Below are 21,258 nucleotides of genomic sequence, written 5' to 3' on the forward strand. Positions count from 1 at the left end.
GCAGATTTGACGCAATTGCATTTCTGAGTGGGAATGTCACTTGGGAAAGAAACGTTAACATTACTGAAGAGTTTACATGTTGGCATTAAGTTTGCTACAAACCAGGCATAACGGATCATTTCTACAAAAAATGGCGCTTGCAGTTGATTATGAATCAATGTGTGGATTTTTATTGCGTCGCGTCTAGTCGTTACACCCCCTTTACTATGCGATGAGTGTAGAACAAACTTATTGTTGTTTGAAAATTAATTGCAGCACATCAACAGACTAAAATGGACACTTTATTTCAAAATACATTGAACAAAACCATTCGTGTAGTAATCATCAATGGGCAAAAGTAAATAAATGAAAAAAAGAAAACATTTCGTCGGGATTTGAACACGGGGCGCAAAAGTGTGGAGCCGCGGCCAAAGGCACTGCGCCACCGCGTCGGTTCAGCATTCTACGTACGCCCTAATAGGCACGTAAAGCTCGTCGGAAACTTTGACCGTCATTTTCTCGGAAACGGTCGAGTGTCTACGGTTAAGCCGAAACCTGTGTTTGCTTATTTCGACCCGTCTATCACTGTGCGAAGTTTCTGGCTGACCGGGTTGTTACACTTAGCGGGTTCCCTTCGTAAGTGTTACGAAATGTGTTACTGATGGGGTCAGTTGTGCTATAATAGCCCTTTCTGGCCCAATGAGGAAGGCAACGACAAACTACTTCACTCATCTTGACTAATATGGCTTAATTTTGGCACCGCCTTCGGTTTTTTTCTCTATTTTTCTATATCCACATAGCCTCAGGTGGTGCTGTTTGAGGATCCAACCAGCCCCTGAGCTGACGACCTAACAGACAGATCATTGATGTAACTTGATGAGAATTACGCATTGCCGTCGGGCCAATGACCTTGCTATTAAGCTCGCCCGTACAGTAATAGCCACCACTAAATAATCTGTAACTAGAATCCGTTGTTTTCTGTATTTAATTGTGATTTTTTTCTTTTTTCAGAGGTCACGAAGGAAGTAGCCAGAATACAAAGTGGTGGTAAACCACTGCCAAAAGAAGGCAAATATGTGGACATTTACCGTGAGAAACCCATCCGAGTGGCCGTCAAAGTTCTAGTACCTATCAAGGAACATCCCAAGGTAACACACTTTTATTTTTCCTTGCACTTTTCCCGATAAGTCATGGCAACTGCTAATGATTCCGAATATCCTCTGAATGCAGAAAGAAATATGAGAAAGATTGCTTAAAATTTTATTTTACCTGACAGCTTCTCGTGTAACGTAAGTTACAGTATTGTTCGGTTCCGAACAACGACATTTGTTGTTTTATGATGGTATCAAATGTTCCAGGGAATTTAATTATGTGACGAACATTGTTCCGTACGTATCAAATTAGTTCCTAATTTCAAAGAGGTTTACCTGCCACGTGCAGGGTATTATCCACAGTTTGTTAGTAGCTTGTTGCAGAAGTAGATTATTCGACTTCGATGAAAGAAGCTTGGAGATGCGGTATCGTAGAGAGGGAGTACAATTAACAATCAAAATAATGTATAGCATTCTACGAATTGAACGATGAACCATTGCCATGTCGTACCGTTGGTCATTCAGTTGTTTGGAGTTCATATTACAAATCTACTCATTGGACATTCCACTTCATTGAAGACAAAATATGATACGATGCTGCAACGAAGCCTGTCTTTTGAAAGAGGAAGAAATAAGCAATTTTTTTTTTCCAGAAGAGACGCTGTTGAGATAATATGAAAAGAGAATGTGCAATTATTAGGCAGTGCATAGCAATGCCAGATAATACATCCTGTGATATAACGCTGAAATGCTTTACATCAGAAGAATCGATATGGATGATTTACTCTAAATTTCCTCTTTTCTAGACTTCCCTTGGTCTCTGCCGTAGTCCTTTCATTATTGTTACCAGTGGTTGCGTTGTTTGGTCCAGCTTGCATTCGGGGTATGGTGGGTTCGAACCCCATTGTCGGCAACCCTGAAGATGGTTTCCCATTTTCACACCAGACTGTACTGTAATTAAAGCTATGGTCGCTTTCTTAGCACTCGGTAGCCCTCTTCTCTGCCATCCTCACCCGAAGGCCTATCTGTGTCTGCGCAATGAGGAGAAAAAGAACACCCAGCACAAAGTATTAAACAGCTTAAAAATTGCCTACACAAAATTGCAATTACTCATCAAATCTGATTTTTAAGGTTTCCCCAACAGTGAGTGATGATCTGTATTAATGCTGGGTTACGTGTAACTCTTATAATTTATTAGCCTGCTTTAGCTTCAAGTCAATTAGTTAAACTATATTCTGTTGCGGCGGGACAAGCGAGACGATCCCGAGGGATAGCAAAGCAGGCGATGGCATAGCTTAATAATTAATTACAAAGTTCAATATTTAATTTTGTTATATATGCATTCGTTTAATTAAAACTCTAATTTAAATAGGGCAGGATTCCAGTTACGCGGAGTTATCCCCAGAGGATACTCCTGTTTTATATTTACACTAGTATCAATAGTGATTTACAATGCACATAATGCCTACGGATACAACATTTAATAGTATTACTTGGGAACCAATTCCATTACCAGGAAAAAGAACGCGAGAAACTGTAGACAAAAATAAACACACAGTAAAATCAATTTTCTTAATATTGTAAATCCAAGAATCCTTCACATAAAGGGAATGTCCAACATTGCACGTAAAGAAACAAGAGTATTAAAAAAATCGACGGTAAAACCACGATTTGGATTGCCATGAAATATCACAGGGGCTCGGATACCAACCATTCATCTCATTCATTTTCCTGCACTGACTTCGCAGATACTGAGCACCTCTTAGTTAACTTACGTAAGCAGTTTGCAACTCGGGTAATCCTTTTGGACGAAGGTTAAAAAAATATAGTCACCTAATGAGACAAAGCCTGCATACGAAGGGAGCGTTCGCCTGTATGACTGATCACGTTGATGGTGAGACATACTAGATCAATGAACCCACACGAATCACCGGCGCGCAGGCAAGAAAGGGTCATAGGAGGAGCGAAACTCTTCACAAGTAACGATGTTCCCGTTCTTAACAGTATCCGGTTGCGAGACGCAGGGAAGGCGATTGCAACCTAATACGGTAACACAATAGTACAAATGACAAATGTAGGCATGAACAGGGAAATCACAGAAAGCTGTTTTAGTGAGTGAACCAGAACACCTTTCTCTATTGTTTTCCCGAAGCAAAGACGACATTCCACATCCCCAGCGTTATCTTCACTTCGCGAGAGAGCCAGAATATAGACACGTCCTAACCTAGTACGAAGCTACTATGTTAATCATTAAACCGTGGCAATTTTGATTCACGGGCAAAAGAGGAAAAAAGGTCCCTGTAGCATGCAATCGTAGAGATCGTAATTCAGTTATATTTCAGTTGACATTAGGTAAAGCAGTTCCACCCAGCCTTTGATATCTGTTCTCAAAATAATGTGGTATCCACTCTGTGGCAGTTATCAATTTAGTACAGCGGATTCATTGGTATTAATGTAGACTCCTTAAATCTCATATCGAGCACCTTCCCTGTGTTCACTAGGCATGGTAACACGTCTTAGTCCATTTTCGATCTAATCCTGACTGGAATCTGACATCATTTTTATAATTTGCTTTACGCCGCACATTCTTCCTGTTAGTTTTCCAACATATCTGTGGTTGTACTTCCCCATAGTTGCAAAAAGTATTGCCAGAGATCTGCTGCACTTTTGACAGATGTTTTGCCTTATGGTCGAGTTTATCCCACACAACTCGATGGGTTCGGGTAACTGAGGAAGCTACATCTTTACTTGTTCGTCTCCTGGTGATTATTATTATTATTATTATTATTATTATTATTATTATTGTTGTTGTTGTTGTTGTTTTACGAACTTGTGACAACTGCACGGAGATGGAATGTGTTGACATTTACACGGAGCGCCAAACATTCCTCGGCCTGGCGAGTTGGCTGTCCGGTTAAGGGCGCGCAGCTGTGAGCTTGCATCCAGAAGATAGTGGGTTCGAACCCCACTGACGGCAGCCCTGAAAATGGTTTTCCGTGGTTTCCCATTTTCACATCAAGCAAATTAAGGCCACTGCCGCTTCCTTCCCACTCTTAGCCCTTTTCTATCCCATCGTTATAAGACCTATCTGTGTCGGTGCGACTAAAACAAATTGTAAAAAAAAAAAATCAAAAATTCCTGGAAATTACTAAGCATGGGTATGTCAAACGATGACACTTGCACAGAGACCCAAAGAGAGTTGAAAAGCAGAAGTAAGAGAGGGGAATACTCCCGCGATATGTAGATAGATAGATTGATGATTGATAGATAGAAGCCTTTAGATTTCATTGCTACAACAGTGTGACAACTAGTGTTCCGTGTTGAACTGGTGATAATTTTTCTACGTCTATGTAGTTCACTAAGACCACCAAGGGGAAGGCTTCGTCCATTTGCAATGGATATAAGTAATATGCCAATATAGATCAGCTGATTTACTACCGCGTAGATTTCAAGAAAAATAAACGTAAAGGACTAATGAAAATTCACAGCCTGTTTCCAGTAGTCATTCGACCCGGTCAGGAATGGAATGAATGAAGCCCCATCTAGCGGCGAGGATATGAATTGTGTGGGCTGCCGAAGCCTGTCGCACTCCTCTGGGGCAGTGGTTAATGAATGACAGGTGAAGTGATATTGGTGAGTGTTGCTGGAATGAAATATGACAGGGACAACCGGAGTACCCGGAGAAAAACCTGTCCCGCCTCCGTTTTCTCTAGCACAAATCTCACATGGAGTGACCGGGATTTGAACCACGGAACCGAGCGGTGAGAGGCCGGCGCGCTGCCGCCTGAGGCACGGTGGCTCTTCTAAAGGAATAATAATAATAATAGTTTAGGTCCCTTAACTACTTTTACGGTTTTCGGGGACGCCGAGGTGCTGAAATTTTGTACGCAGGAGTTGTTTTACGTGCCGGTAAATCTACCGACACGGGGCTAACGTATTTGAGCACCTTGAAATACCAACGGACTGAGCCAGGATCGAACCTAACAACTTGAGCTGAGAAAGCCAGCGCCTTTACCGTCCAAGCCACTCAGCCCGGCTGTGAAAGAATAGTAGTAATAATAATAATAATAATAATAATAATAATAATTGCTTTATGTCCCACTACGGCTTTCGGAGACGCTGAGGTGCCGGAATTTAGTGCCACAGGAGTTTGTTTAACGTGCCAGTAAATCTGTCGACACGAGGCTGACGTATTTGAACACTTTCAAATACTACCAGACTGAGTCAGAATAGAACCTGCCAGGTTGGGGTCAGAAGGCCAGCGCCTCAACTGTCTGAGCCACTCAGCCCGGCAAAGGAAGAATAGCAAGAAAAAGTAATATAGTTTTAGGCGAGGCAAGTCATGTTTACAATCCGGATGAAGCGGCGAATGAAGTGAGAAAAAGTGCGGGGAAAACTAGAGTATGATTTAATTTTACACCGAGGAGGTAGGCCAGCTCTTCAATCGAGGCTATGAGAAGTACTGTTCGTATCTTTTAATACCGGAGTATATGAAAATCAGAGGCTCAGTGCAAGTGTCACCATCCTTCTTCTGACTCACCAAGTGCTGTTAGAGTGAAGGGTTCCGTGCAAGTGTTCCACCCCCCGTACATATTTATTGTACATGTTTGACGTGTTTCCCGGGTCGTTGTCCTGCTACAAAACAAACCGTCTTCCAGTAAATTGAGTTCCAAATTGTACTGAATTGCTCGATAGAATGCGACGGTTGTGCACCTTCCTCTAGAGTAGGGGTTTCCAATTCGTGAGGGCTCGAGGGCCACATTGGAAACCTTACTCAGGCCACACTTTAATAGCAGGCTAATTTTAGTAAAATTCCGCAAATAGAACAGAGGTACCGGTATGACATAATATGCATAGTTCAGTTGAAACGAAGGTTTAATAATCTGAATTGTTTAAAACACTATTTTACAGTTCTATAAAAAAGTGAATACCCAGGACAATTTAATTTTGAAGAAGAGCACCCAACAGTGCCAGTTCATTTGAATTAATATTTTGACAAATGAATCGGTTATTTCAGAAACAACCCAGGTTATATTTTCTTAGTCTTGAGAACATAAAAAACAAACCTTTCCCTTTTGAGTGAAACTTCAGCACCACTACGGAGCGGTAATATGAGTCATTGCAGAGTTTCACTTAATTATGCCCTTATAATTACATTCGGTGTGGACATTTTTCAAAAATAAAAAAAGCCTGAGTGTATTGAACCAAGGAAATAATTACGAAAATAAGTTAATCTGGCTGGGATTCTAATTAAAAAGAAAACGAGCAAAGAAACAAGCGAGTTTAAGCTGTTTTTCCGGAACTCCATGTAGGCTGGAAGTGATTTTGGAATTTTCTTTTTAGTTTGATAGGGCTCTCCAAATCTCACAATTTGTAAACTTTCCGGACCCTTTATCCCTTCAACGTTCGGCACAATTGAGGAAATTGCTTAATTTCACGTTTTCGAAGTATGGGGACCCCTACTTTGTCAGCTAAGAAATTGACATGCAAATTATATATGGAAAGAAGGTGTGTTTTAGATCTACTTGTGTCATTTAATGACAGAAAAATTACCTAGAGAGAGACTGAAATTGATAATGTAGTCAAAACAAAACTTAAAGAAGGACAATTAAGTGGGAGTAGTGTGGTCGAGCAGCTGAATCTACCAACGAACGAATGTCCCACCAGCTCTGTTGTTGTTAATCTCAAAAGATGCAGCAAGAAATAATCTGAAAGTCGACTCCTGCATTGATTTTAATTTCATACAAGAAAAACACTTTCATATAATGTACTTGCTCCCAAACATTGAGGTCATTCCAGTCCAAATTGTCTTAACTTCGAGTAATTTTCGCTGCATAGCAGTTTTAAAAAGTGTAATGCCTTTTCTTGATTGATCTGTAGCTTGTAAATTACACAGATCAGGTTGTAGATGTGGTTCTTGCTCCTAGATCGTAGCACCAAGAGGACTCACGTAAAGTTGTATACTGCTTTTCAGAATTTCCATTTCCTTGAGTTGTGTGTTTAATTCTTCAAGGATTCTTGAATGTAGGAAATGAAATCTGAAAATGTATAGTTTGCTGGCTTTCTCCGCCGCTAATTGTAGACAGCAAGGGCAGTGTGTCATTTCACTGGCACTGGCATTTTTGAGGGCTCATTTTCCTCCGAAGTTTGGATTTTAATTTTTTAAATAAAGAATAATCTATTCCGATCAAGTATTTACTTACAAGTAGGAAATAATATTAAAGAATGAATTATTTCTGACTTGGACCTATAAAGGGTATAAAAATTAATACATGTTTGAACGAGCTATGACCTTTTTTGGTACATTTTCACATTTCTGCAGGCCACACAATATGGCTTCGTGGGCCGCCATCTGGAAACCCCTGCTCTAGATACCTTCCCCTCTCGCCAAGTCCCCCATTTTATTACTGAAACAACCCCAAACCATGACGTTACCACCCCCATGCTTCACAATTTGTGTTAGGCAGCCTTCTGTTTAATGTGTTTTCTTGTCAGATACACGTTCACACAACCTAACATCACGTAACGATATTTCACAGTCGACACTGATTCTGTTGATTTCAGGGCAGATGCCCACAGTAGCGAGCCTTCTGTTGCGCTTGTTGAAGATCACAATGTGTTTGTCTTCAGCGGCATGTGTTCTTCTACGTTCACTACGTGAGTGTCTGTGTCTTGTTTTCGCGAATGCCATATGCAGAAATCCCTAAATTTGCAACAATCTGCTGGTTTGACCTATATAGAAAATATATTTTAGTGTATTAATAGATGGGAATGGACGAATGCTTGCAGCTGGAAATAGATAAGAAATCCAATAAATCTCAATGAATTTTACCAGTTTCAACAATATATAGAGTACTTCAGAGATAAATTTAAACGTTCTTGACGCTAGTATTACATAAAACATGTTATAATGCCAAATATTATTTATTAATTTGCAATGTTTACAAATTAGAAACATGATTCTGGTAATGCTTTCGTCGAGTAAAACTTGTACCTGTTGTTTATTAATTGTTGGATCCATGCACCTTATTTGAAAAAGTGACAAAATAATGTAGTTAGTGGAACGCTTATGCTTAGAAATTCAGGCATTGTCTGTTTTTGACACCTACTTACGAAGCGCATATTTTATGTAACATAGCGAGCTACTTCGACCATTTGATAAGCTACCTTAACATTATTCACTTCCATTAGCAAAGCTTCCTTCAGCTCTCGTATCCAACTTGTACCACAAATCCCCAGCTCTCCGTAGTGGATTACTTGAAAGATTGGAAAGTTCCAGAGTGATTTGAAGAGTTGTGAAACAGACCTCGCTCCCTTCTTTGATCCCGTACTCTGTTACTCGAACTGCTTCTTCATAATCCGTCGTCTTGTAGCGACTTGCTGTTACTCGTAAAAGCAAAATGTTAAAACGTGAACGTTATTCTTTTATTAGGCACCGATTGCTATCGGTACTTGGAGAGACTCTGAAAACACTTTATTTTTAATACTGTTACAGACGAGCTTTTCTTGCAGGTCTCAAATAAAATGTGAATGCAGTAGAACCCCGCTTAACCGAAACACGGCTTAAACGAAATGCCCTGGCAAAATTGTATTTTAATATTTTGTTTTTACCCTCTCGTTCCTAGCCGTCGATATTAGTAATTTTTTTGCTATATGTGCTGAGAGCTTCTAGGCAAACCCTATTTTTATATAATGACTTATACCAGAATTCACGTGTAGCATAAAACAAAATAGTTTCTTACAATCTACACTGACTGACAGAGCAAATGCAACACCAAGGAGGAGTGGTTCGAAAGGGATGAAAGTTGGGGAAAAAACAGAGTCGGCACGGAAGAATAATTGATGTTAATTTCAAACCGATATGCAGATTACACAATGCGCACGGCATAGACTCAGTAGGATGTAGGACCACCGCGAGCGGCGATGCACGCAGAATCACGTCGAGGTACAGAGTCAATAAGAGTGCGGATGGTGTCCTGAGGGATGGTTCTCCATTCTCTGTCAACCATTTGCCACAGTTGGTCGTCCGTACGAGGCTGGGGCAGAGTTTGCAAACGGCGTCCAATGAGATCCCACACGTGTTCGATTGGTGAGAGATCCGGAGAGTACGCTGGCCACGGAAGCATCTGTACACCTCGTAGAGCCTGTTGGGAGATGCGAGCAGTGTGTGGGCGGGCATTATCCTGTTGAAACAGAGCATTGGGCAGCCCCTGAAGGTACGGGCAGCACATGCTGCACGTAGCGGTGGGCATTTAACGTGCCTTGAATACGCACTAGAGGTGACGTGGAATCATACGCAATAGCGCCCCAAACCATGATGCCGCGTTGTCTAGCGGTAGGGCGCTCCACAGTTACTGCCGGATTTGACCTTTCTCCACGCCGACGCCACACTCGTCTGCGGTGACTATCACTGACAGAACAGAAGCGTGACTCATCGGAGAACACGACGTTCCGCCATTCCCTCATCCAAGTCGCTGTAGCCCGGCACCATGCCAGGCGTGCACGTCTATGCTGTGGAGTCAATGGTAGTCTTCTGAGCGGACGCAGGGAGTGCAGGCCTCCTTCAACCAATCGACGGGAAATTGTTCTGGTCGATATTGGAACAGCCAGGGTGTCTTGCACATGCTGAAGAATGGCGGTTGACGTGGCGTGCGGGGCTGCCACCGCTTGGCGGCGGATGCGCCGATCCTCGCGTGCTGACGTCACTCGGGCTGCGCCTGGACCCCTCGCACGTGCCACATGTCCCTGCGCCAACCATCTTCGCCACAGGCGCTGCACCGTGGACACATCCCTATGGGTATCGGCTGCGATTTGACGAAGCGACCAACCTGCCCTTCTCAGCCCGATCACCATACCCCTCGTAAAGTCGTCTGTCTGCTGGAAATGCCTCCGTTGACGGCGGCCTGGCATTCTTAGCTATACACGTGTCCTGTGGCACACGACAACACGTTCTACAATGACTGTCGGCTGAGAAATCACGGTACGAAGTGGGCCATTCGCCAACGCCGTGTCCCATTTATCGTTCGCTACGTGCGCAGCACAGCGGCGCATTTCACATCATGAGCATACCTCAGTGACGTCAGTTTACCCTGCAATTGGCATTAAGTTCTGACCACTCCTTCTTGGTGTTGCATTTGCTCTGTCAGTCAGTGTAGTTCGTTCCATGATACATTTTTTCTTGAACAAGCGGGAATTATTACTATTACTGCATTATTATTATTATTATTATTATTATTATTATTATTATTTCTGTATTGTTCGTCATGAAGATTATGCACACTGTGGTTAACGTTGCTTCATTTGCGGGAGTTTCATCTTATTTACTGCTTGGACTATACTGCAGCTTCTGTTAGGAAACCAGGGAAGTCCAGCGACCGTACTCCATTCATATTTTTCTTTCACCCAAGATCGTTCCACTGGCTTGCGGTTTTATACTGTCGTTCCAATGCTTTTCTTACCCTATTGCAAAATAAATTGTTACATGGTTTCAGATCGCTTTGCGCTTTGTTGAACAGAGCAATGAATCTACGCCAGGTGGTGTATTGTTGATTAAACGGTGGCGTGACACAGCTGCACCAAAAAAATTCAGAAGAAAATCACTTATTTTATACAATGAGTGACGTTATGTAAACATTTTAATGTTAACATACAGTATGCACTTTTGCTTAAGAGTTTATGCGTTTTTATTTCGACATTTAACTTCCGAAAATATTTACCATGTGTCATCCGAAAAAAACGCGTCAACCGAAGTGACTCCGCCCCCTTTATTTCGGATAAACGGGGTTCTACTGTAATAGTAATTATTATTATTATTATTATTATTATTATTATTATTATTATTATCCAGGAAAATCATGTCCCAAATTTCGTACAAAGTGTAATCCCAACATTGTTACATAGTTTGCCGGTGAATCGACCTACTCGAGGCTAGCGTATTTGAGCATCTTCAAATATTGCTGGACTGAGGCGTGATCCAACCCGCCTTCTGGCCTCAGAAGACATGCACTCTACCATCTGAGTCAATCAGTCGGCTATATTCACTTATAACACCGTTACATTTTAAATCATGGCTCACCCATTTACAGAGCTTGCCCGATGAAAGGCTCAGAAAATCCACTGACGACCACTTAAAAGGAATACTAATCCAAGAGACTCGTGTGATGTTACTCCCCCCCCCCCCATGTACAAAGGGCGCTAGGAAAGTTTTGCAATGTGAGTGAACGCTTTAAAAATTTTCGAAATAATTTCCACCACACCCAATACACTTCTCCATACGTCGAAACCAGTCACTGAACCAACTCTGCCACTTTTCTTCGGTTACATTTTCACACTCTTGATCCCATGCTGCCAGAAGCTCCTCGTCGGATGCAAAACGCCGCCCTTTCAGCTTCATCTTCACTTCTCAAGAGTGCACAGTCACATGGGGCAAGATCAGGACTGTATGGAGGGTGATAAGCACAGTCAACCCTGATCTGGCAAGAAAATTCATTGTTACGTTAGCACGATGTGCTGGAGCATTGTCGTGATGCAAGAGCCAAATGTTAAGGCGTGACCTTGGACGGAGCTGCTTTAGAGCCTGATGACCTGAGGCAGACAAGTCTCACTGTACCACTTCGCAGTAACTGTCCTTTGTGTTTCTAGCACAACTCGAGTCAGGATGCCCCGTTTAATGAAGAATACTGCAACCATCTTCTTCACTGACCTTGACTTTCGCACAGTCACAGGAGTAGTCTCATCTTCAAACAGCCACACCTTGTTCTGGGATTTTGTTGGGACATCGTAATAATAAAGCCAAGTTTCGTCACCTGTAACGATGCTATTGACGTTACGCGAAGTCCCATTTTCAAACTGTTTTAGCATTTTTCGGCCCCATTTCACTCGATCCCTTTGTTCCTCTGAAAGTGAATGGGGCACCCAAAGGGAACAAAACTTTCTAACATGGAGATGGTCGTGTAGAATTGAATGAATAGCTGGTGCAGGGATTTGGAGGGTCTCTTCCTGCCGATATGTCAACCGTCTCTCTTGCTGCAACATTTTCCTCACAGCTTCAATGTTTTTCTCAGTCACTGATTCAGACGATCGCCCAGAATGAGGTTCGTCTTCAACCCCAAAATCTCCCTTCTGGAACTCTTTGTACCAGCGGAAAATTGTTGTCCGATGTGGACATTGTTTCCCCAGCACAGGAGTAATTTCCTCCCGGCACTGGTCAACAGTCAATCCACGAGCAAGATTGTAGCGGATAATTGCGCGATATTCACCTTTAGACCACACTGACACTTAACTTGCTTTCAATCCCACTGCTTGGCAACAACTGGTGTGAAGGTCGCGCCTTGCTGTCTCCTAGACCCTTTTTCACCCCTCTTTTCATCCCTGACCATAACAGCTGTATCCAGCCAACCGTTTTTTCGTATTGCTAAACTTTCCTAGTGCCCTATGTATTGTGTCTTGTATTATTCGTCTGTTGGCAGCCCTGAATATAGTTTTCCGTGGCTTCCCATTTTCACACCAGACCTTAATTAAGGCCACGGCCGCTTTCTTCCCACTCCTTGTCCTTTCCTGTCGTTGCCGTAGGACCTATCTGTGTCGGTGCGATGTAAAAACTGTATTATTCGTCATCGGTAAAAGTCGCTAACCAGGATGAATTGTATTGTTTTCGACAATATTCCAAGCGAAATGAGGTTATAGTTGAATCAAAATCTGAGAATAAATGTGCCATTTTAATTCATTGTTACAAAGCACCAAATGTACTTATTTAGGCTATATAAGTCGGAATTGTATCACCGTGATCACACATAGCAGTATGATTGAGAAGTGTGCCAAGAACTTAAAAATAAATGCCCCCTCATTTTCATACGTGACTTGGACGCTGGAAATTGCTGATTCCTTAAATGTATTGATTTAATGTAGACGTTTGAGAATCCTGCACAGGCCAATGATGAGAAGTAAGTAAATTCAGCAGATTTGGAGTGAACTGTCCACGTGTCTGATGTCATGTAAATGGAGATACGGCAAAGCTAGTACAAAGGAAAATGGCTATCGACCTTTAGCATTTAGCTGGATTTGATCTATGGAGAACCATTCTACGAATGACTGTCGATTGTTTTCGAACCCAGTCAGGCTGAATAGCTCAAACATGAAGCGCTGACCTTCTGAGACCATGTTGGCGGATTCGATCCCAGCTCATTCCGTTGGTATTGGAATGTATGTAATACACCAGCCAGTAGAGCAAGCTGGATTCAGGCAGAACAGAAGCTGTGTTGACCAGGTGCTAGCACTAACAACTCACATTGAGGCTGGTTTTCAAAGGGGTACTAAAACATCTGCAGTCTTTGTAGATCTAAAGGCTGTATACGATACTGTGTGGAGGCAAGGATTGATGTTGAAGCTACAGCGAGTTATCCCTTCCAAAACTGTAACCACACTGATCGACAATATGCTGACCGAAAGGCTCTTCCTTGTCATGTATGATGACATTAATCGTCTTAGGAAACTAAAAAAATGGCCTTCCCCAGGGATCAGTATTGGCACCTCTTCTATTCAATCTCTACACATCGGATATTCCTGAGACAAATCAGTAAAATTCTCTTATGCAGACGACCCACAGTGGGTAATTTCTAGCATCCAGCCGGCCTAAATTAATATTTTAAACCCTTGTCTTTGGTGCGGATTTTCTGTGAGTCGTGTTTATAAGACTCTTGAGTACAGTAATTAAGTATTGAAAAGTCGCGCTGTCTGATTGTCTAATCTCACCGAAGGCCTAAAGTGGCTCTCTTCCGTTAGGGCATCATATTCTGGCGAGGCGAGCGCGCAGTTATTATTATGTGAGGGCTCAGTAAAGACGTGTGAACTAAATATTTCTTTAGCTTGCAGTGTGATTATATTAGATGAATGTATGTATTTTGTATAGTATGTAGTATTTTCTGAAACTTACTATACTGTTGTCCGGAACTTGCACTTAAAATTCAGGTACACGGTGTCCAAGCGCTATCTAATTATACAAATTTGAGCTGACTTTCAAAATGGATTGCCTTTGATTTCCGCAATGAAAGTCTTTCGGATAATTAATTAACCTCTGTAACCCGGAGGTCGGTTTTCGAGCTGTTGAGGAACAGCAGGGATTATAAGCGAAACGATGAAATTGCGAATGTTGTAATTGAACATTTAGGCTTTGAGGATTGTTCCTAGGATATAACCAAGTCAATAAGGAAATCTGTCAGTAGTTTGTGTGCTAAAATTCGATCACGCTGGACAGAATATAGTAGAAAAAGAGACAAATTGCTGATGTAGAATAAAAATTGGTTCGAGCAGAGAATGAGCCTTGCAGAAGGACGTGCATTACAACATTGTCAGGATGAGCTTGCCAGTACTATAGCACATTCCATGTTAAGAAATCAGTATTGTTCTTATGATAATAGGGTTGCCATACCGAACGGCTCCGTTCAACGCCATCACAGTAAAACGGCGGCACATCAATTTGTGAAACTCGGTTCAAGACAAAACGCTGAAGAAACTAAGCTACAAATTACTTTTATGAACTAAAGGGGACGTGGGGTTTATACGAGCCACATTTGGTTTGTACAGAATCAGAGGTAAACAACGGCACATAAGAAACCTCGGCACTGAAATATGAGGCAAATTGCGAGAGAAAATAGACAAATAATTTTATGGGCTCGAGGGGCGGGGGATGTATTTAATTTTTTAATAAATTTATCCAGACAATAAAAGCTACAAAACAGACGCAATAAATAAATACTGCAGATGACTACAAAAGATCACAGTATTTATGTCAAAAGAAATAAATCACACATAGGCTTATCGCATAACTCTCACCACAATACATTTACGCTCTGATTTAAAGCCTAAAATACACACGCAATAAATAAATACTGTAGGTGACTTCACTACAGAAGTTCAGGGAGGAAACGCGTCGATTGGTTGATATCCGAAGCAAAGTGCTGGCAATACCAATGATGGAAAGCGCTAGAAGATTCTTCAGAGAGGCTTCCACTTCTGCGGATATTACTGGAGTAGATGTAAATTTAATAAACCATCTACGTGCCATCGTAGAAACTCTTTCGTGTGGGTATGCCATTGATAAAGTGACATTTGGCATGTACGCAAAGGATATTATACAATTGTACTTAAAAAATACAAATCGTACTACATTCCTGTAACTTTGCACAAACTCTTGGTTCATGGAGAGGGGTTCATTAGACACTGTATTATACCTATTGGACAACTCTGCGAGGAAGCCCAGGAGACCAGGAATAAAGATAATAGGAAACCTTCCAGAAAGACACAAATACTGACCTATTCCATAGGCTGCTTATATCATCGGACCCTTACATTACCAGCTTAGGGAAATCAAGGAGGAGGAAGTGCATTCCGCTTTCACGAGAAGTGCTCAACTTATCTAAGCCTCCTGTATCTGCTTCTGCCGAAGGAGATAATGGCAGTGACGATAGCGATTCTGATGTAACTGCATCTAATGAATAAATTGTTTGGCAAGTACATGTATTCCTGTATCTGTTTTTAAACATTCTAAACAGCATGCTCCACTATTAACATCTATTTAATTTCTAAAAGCTATAACGAAAAATGATTAAAATTACAAAGATTACTAATTCTATTCCTGGCGTAGTAATTTGTTATTTGTACTTGATTGACCGCACACTTAATTATCTTCAATAATAGCAGTTACATAGAAAGTTTTATGTAAATCGGTCCATTAGTTTCCGAGATACGATTTTTGGCCGGGTAGATTCCTGAAATTACGCACTGTGCGACGTAGCCATTGCCATTCAACATCCAGATTTCAGCCATGCCGAGGCCATCCTGACGTCTGACCTGAATACACTTTGCTCTTACTTCCGAAACTGGAGACTACAACCCAGCATGAATAAGACAGAATCTGCTTGCTTCCATCTCCACAACAAGTTGGCTAATACAAAACTCCAAGTATGCTTCAATGGCTCAGTGCTAAAGCACAATTCTAACCCGAAGTACCTCGGGGTAACGCTTAACCGAACCCTATCTTATAGAAAGCATCTTGAAAACCTCGGATCTAAGTTGAGATCACGCAATAATATTGTACTTAAATTGTGTGGAACTTCATGGAGTGCTTCAGCGGACACATTACGACGTACTGCGCTTGGCATGGTGTATTCTGCAGCTGAATACTGCTCTTCAGTATGGTTTAACAGTTGCCACGTGAAGAAAGTCGATGTACAACTTAACACCACCATGCGTATCATCTCTGGTACTCTGAAGCCTACTGCAACGCATTGGCTGCCAGTCCTGTCCCACATTGCTCCACCAAGCCTGCGAGGTTCAAGAGCCGTTGTTCAAGAATATGGTAAGATCATGTCCAATCCAACTCTGCCCATCCACAGGGATGTTGCAGATCTCTGGAGACAAAGGCTGAACTCCCGTAAGCCACCAATGAAAGCTAAGAATCTAATGGACGCTGGTTTCAGTTTAAAAGAGGAACGGAAAGAGCAATGGTTTCGTAATGCTCCGGAGTGGCCAAACCTCTTTAATCCAAATCACGCCCCAGCTGATTTCAGCTTGCCAAGAAGAACGTGGTCATCACTAAACAGGTTTCGCACTAATTATGGAAGATCTGCATTCTCCCTTCACCAGTGGGGCTTCAGGGACTCTCCAGCGTGTGATTGTGGTGCATTGGTCCAGACCATGCATCATATAATGGACGAATGCCCTCTGCGTGCTTATGGTGGAGACCGGAAAGACTTTGCTGATGTCTCAGTATCCCTAGTGCAGTGGATATAGATATCCATGCATAATTATTCCCTACTTAGTACCATGTATTCTTTGCAGGTGTTTTCTTTTGTTTAATATTGTATATCCCTTTAAAGGTCAAAATTCTATGATAGGTGTAATTAAATATTTTTTGCAGCTTTTAGTTCCTTAGAAGGTCTTTGACAAAACATGGTTTTCAAAATTTTGGATGGTCAATTCCAACAAATATATAGGCATAGGCATAGTTGTATTTTACGAGTTATAAATATTTTGGGAATAGTTTTCAAATAAACAATATAACATCATGCTTTTAAAATGCATTTATTACCAGTAAAAAAGCTGTGAAATAAGAAAGAAAATCTCAAAATACTAAGTACCATCAAATAAAACTGACTTCAATTTGCAAACAAAGATGTGAAGCAAAATTATTCTAGCAAATGGAACTTTGCTATAAAATACCCTTATACTAGAAATACAGAGTTTACAACTGCAAGTTACAAAGCACTTTTCTTCTTAGTAATAGGGTAGCAAAGTTGAAAATACACCTGGTCCTTGATAGTGAGGCATCTTACTGATTATGAAAATGTGCAAGGCATGGGATGGCACACAAGGGTACATAGCAGGCTTTGCATAATATTTTAGTTTTCTTCTGTTTCTCTTTTGTGCTGCACATTCAGTACCTCCTTCTTGTCTCAGATTGCTTGGGAACATGGTTGCCCACATCTTGGAGTCGAACTTCTTCACGAACCCCTACATGACCAAGCTTTTCTCTTCCCTGGATGAATAGCCATCAATGACACAATGGAACCACTTGCATGCGACAGGGAAGAATTGCCACTTGATAGGGTTCCATTATCTTCAGAATCGTCCCAATCATCTCCTTAGACATCAGAAGAAGTTTGATCATCTGGTAAGCCATGCAGGTAGTGCAAAATGTCTTCGTCCCGCAATCTCTGGAAGGCAAGCAATTTGTATAAATTTCTTGAAATATACTGGCCTGAATACTATTCTTAATTAATTAATAATAATTCAATGGCATTTTTAAAATAAAAATACATTAGGAAACATCGCAAATTCAGAAAGTAAACACCATCACGTTAGCACCTGTTTTCGTCTACCAATTCACTATAGTACTTATTTCTTACATTTATGAATGAGTATAAATACTACTTGATTTGTATGCATAAATATATCAGCAAAATTAACATATGTTTACTAAATGAAGAAGTTTAGCGATAATATTTGCTCAATTATAGTACGAATTTTGAGGTTAGGGAGAGAAGTCCATTCACATTGAGGTTAGTGTTCCACATTAAGAACACTTGAAAAAACTGCCATTGAAATTATTTATATAATACTTGATTATCAAACTCTGGTTCATTTTACTTCAGAAACATTATTCAACACAGTGATATTGAATATACTCACTTCATCCATGATGAACACCAGATAATAACCAATTTGTTCCACAACAGACTTGTGTAGCCTCCATACTCTGGTGAATCAGCTGTTCTACAGAGGTTAGGCGCTGCCACCACGATCTACAGTGAATTTTCGTATATAACTTCCATGTATCATCATTATACAAGTCTTCCAGTAGATAGCAGCACCAACTTCATGTGTTCCAGATATATCCCAAAGAGTCTATGAAGGAAATACGAAAGTGTTCCACATATGTCCCACCAAGCTATAAAGGGTTAAACTTGTCCATTAGGTAAATTCCATACTGTACCAGGAAAGCCTATGTCCTGGCCCATATCAATCGAAAGAAACGTTATTCCAGCATAAAATATCCGTCCGACGCACGGACATTTAAATAAAGGAATGTTCCAGCAGGTGCCAGACTTCACGAGTGCACTAGGCGAAGTCAAGTGACGTCACCTGTCGCTCGAAGCTCACCTCCCCTAGAGATATTTCTCGAAAAAGAATTTTCTTTTCGCAAGCTTTTCAACGCCTTAACCAATTTCAGCGGGACAAACGCTGAATTGTAGCGGACGTCGTAAAAGTGTGAATTTCGAATTAATCCATCCCATGGTTGTTGAGTTATAATAATTTAAAGTCTAAGAAAATTATACACTCACGGTCACATGGCCAAGAGAAACCACCCCTCCCAGCGCCGGTGTATATATGTCAAGGCTAACAAGCAGAGCAGCGCAGTACAAGGACGAGTACACAGATGTGTGTGAGTGAGACAGAGGAGAGACCGACCCTCGTACAGTATGTCCGCGCAGTCACGGTGAAAGTATTATCCGCACACTTTATGTTAGTGCATTTACACCCTAGTGCTGAATCGGTCGACCTCGGCGATCTTCGAGATTCGTACTGGCAACCTTTGAAACACAAACTATGAATCGCTTAAGCATCGTTGTGCGACATCTGGCGTACACTTTACGTACTAGTACTGTTGTTGTTTACACAACAAAGCCAAAGTATAGAATTCATGCTAGGAACAAGATTCGCATCGAGAAATGTTTTATAATGTTAAATAATGTGTTTGTGACATAGTTGTTGGCTTAAAATGATAACGGTTTAGAAACTTCGTATCGATCGATCATATTCTCGATTCAATTCAGATTTCATTTTCCTTCGGTTGGTAGCACTATCGATACCGGGACACCTCCCTCCTTACTCCTCACCCCGTACACAAATGCACCAACATAGTGTGTGGACTATACTTGGCGTCGCGTTTCCGGAACAAGAAGTTATATCGCCGACAAAATTATAAAAGACGTCGCACTGCATTTGGTACATCGCGTCGCGACTACAGTCTAATTCTAAAGACATTTGAAAATATAATACGAGTGAACTTATTGAAGTGCAAATATCAAATATTTAACGTTCACAGAATATATCATTACGTGTAGACTTAGTTTACTTCACATGATATTGAACTTCTACAGAAACTAATGTGTAGAATTACCAGAACTAATTTCTCTTCGAGTATTGAACTGTATTTCTTTATTCACGCCATATTAGTATACGACTTACAGTAGTAATCTGGGTGAATACTAAGAACTTTTTCTGAGGTAATATGACGTTATAATAACAAGATAATCAGAAAATAATCCTTAGTGACTTAATGACCGTATTCAAAGACCGTGATTATAGACTATGATTTGCCTTTTTCAAGTGTGAACTGTGTAATTATGGACGTTTCAGTAACGACTTTAAATAGTATTTCATACAGGAAGGACTGTGATTATTCATTTAACGTCTTAAAGTTCAATTACGCCATAAACTGTGTTCAACAGTAAATGACAGTGTCAGTGATAACTACTCGCACTAAGTGAATTTTTCGTGTGCGAAAAATCACCTTAACGAGCTGCACTTCTACATGATCCAGTTCCAGCTATCATCACCTCATCGGGGACGTCAACATGGTGTGTTAAGGGAACACCGCCTATCCTGATTCTCCACGGAACATTCCAGACGTCCATCCTTCAACATTTGTAGCAACATTTCTTTCATTAAGTGAGTAGTAACAAACTGACTAAAATTTTCTCATTAATTTTGAACAGTGGAAACTTCAGTGCCGCGTGTGAACAAATATTTCAGAGTTCTCATAGTTTCTCAGAAGTGATTAATTTAATTTTCAAATTTAATTTTCATATCTCATAGAAAGACTTTAGGCTTTTCAAGTGACATCAAGGTTTACAAACTGAAAAACTGAAAACTTTTAACAGAAATTTAATTTCTCATGTCAATTTGCAATTACAAGTGTGTGCTCATATTTAGAAAGACTTTAGGTGGAAATCTAATACCCTCGTCTTCTCACATATGAAAGACTTTGGAATCAGTGATATTCATTTAATTTTCATGAACAGAATTCAGGAAGATTACGTTCAAACTTTTAATTTCAATGCCAGATTTGAATCCAATAATCATATTGCAGGGTGAAGAATTAATAAATTGTAAAAAAAAAAAAAAATTAACCATCTATTATTCGCTCTGCGAGTCTATCCTACTCTGTATCGGCTCCAAAACCAAGTTCCACTCCCTGAGGTCCTACTCATGCCCTTTCCCCAAAAAACTTTTCCTGGTACAATACGCTTAATAATAACATAATAACCAGCCTCATGTCGGTAGATTTACTGGCATGTAAATAAACCAAATTTCGGCACCTCGACATCTCTAAAATTCATAAAATTAGTTAATGCAGAGGTAGTTTCGAACTTCTTCCCGATTTCCATGAGTGCATCCCGCTCTGCTGTGGACTTGTGAATAGTCTGTGCTCTCATGCTGGTATTCGGAGCACTGCTGTTAAGAGCACTAATATAATAATACTAGCTCTGTTATTCTCTTGCTTTCATACTCTTACGTAGCGAGGTAGAATTTTATCTGAACGCTTTGTTGCTGGCATGTTCTAGTTTCAGTAGATGTATATGCCGTACCCTTAAAAAATCCTTCGTGGGTTCATTAGAACCATTAG

The 21,258-nt window shown here is 40.8% G+C and overlaps 1 protein-coding gene across 1 annotated transcript in view; it reads left to right on the plus strand.

Moving 5' to 3' along the window:
* LOC136875846 (KH domain-containing, RNA-binding, signal transduction-associated protein 3) overlaps positions 1-21,258 on the plus strand; it is an 814,322-nt gene that overhangs the window by 535,615 nt on the left and 257,449 nt on the right. Inside the window, exon 2 of the mRNA XM_068228215.1 lies at positions 991-1,127. Coding sequence (XP_068084316.1) covers positions 991-1,127 — 137 coding nt within the window. The remainder of the gene's footprint in view (positions 1-990; positions 1,128-21,258) is intronic.

This window comes from Anabrus simplex, chromosome 6, assembly GCF_040414725.1.
Source record: "Anabrus simplex isolate iqAnaSimp1 chromosome 6, ASM4041472v1, whole genome shotgun sequence".
Lineage (NCBI taxonomy): Eukaryota > Metazoa > Arthropoda > Insecta > Orthoptera > Tettigoniidae > Anabrus > Anabrus simplex.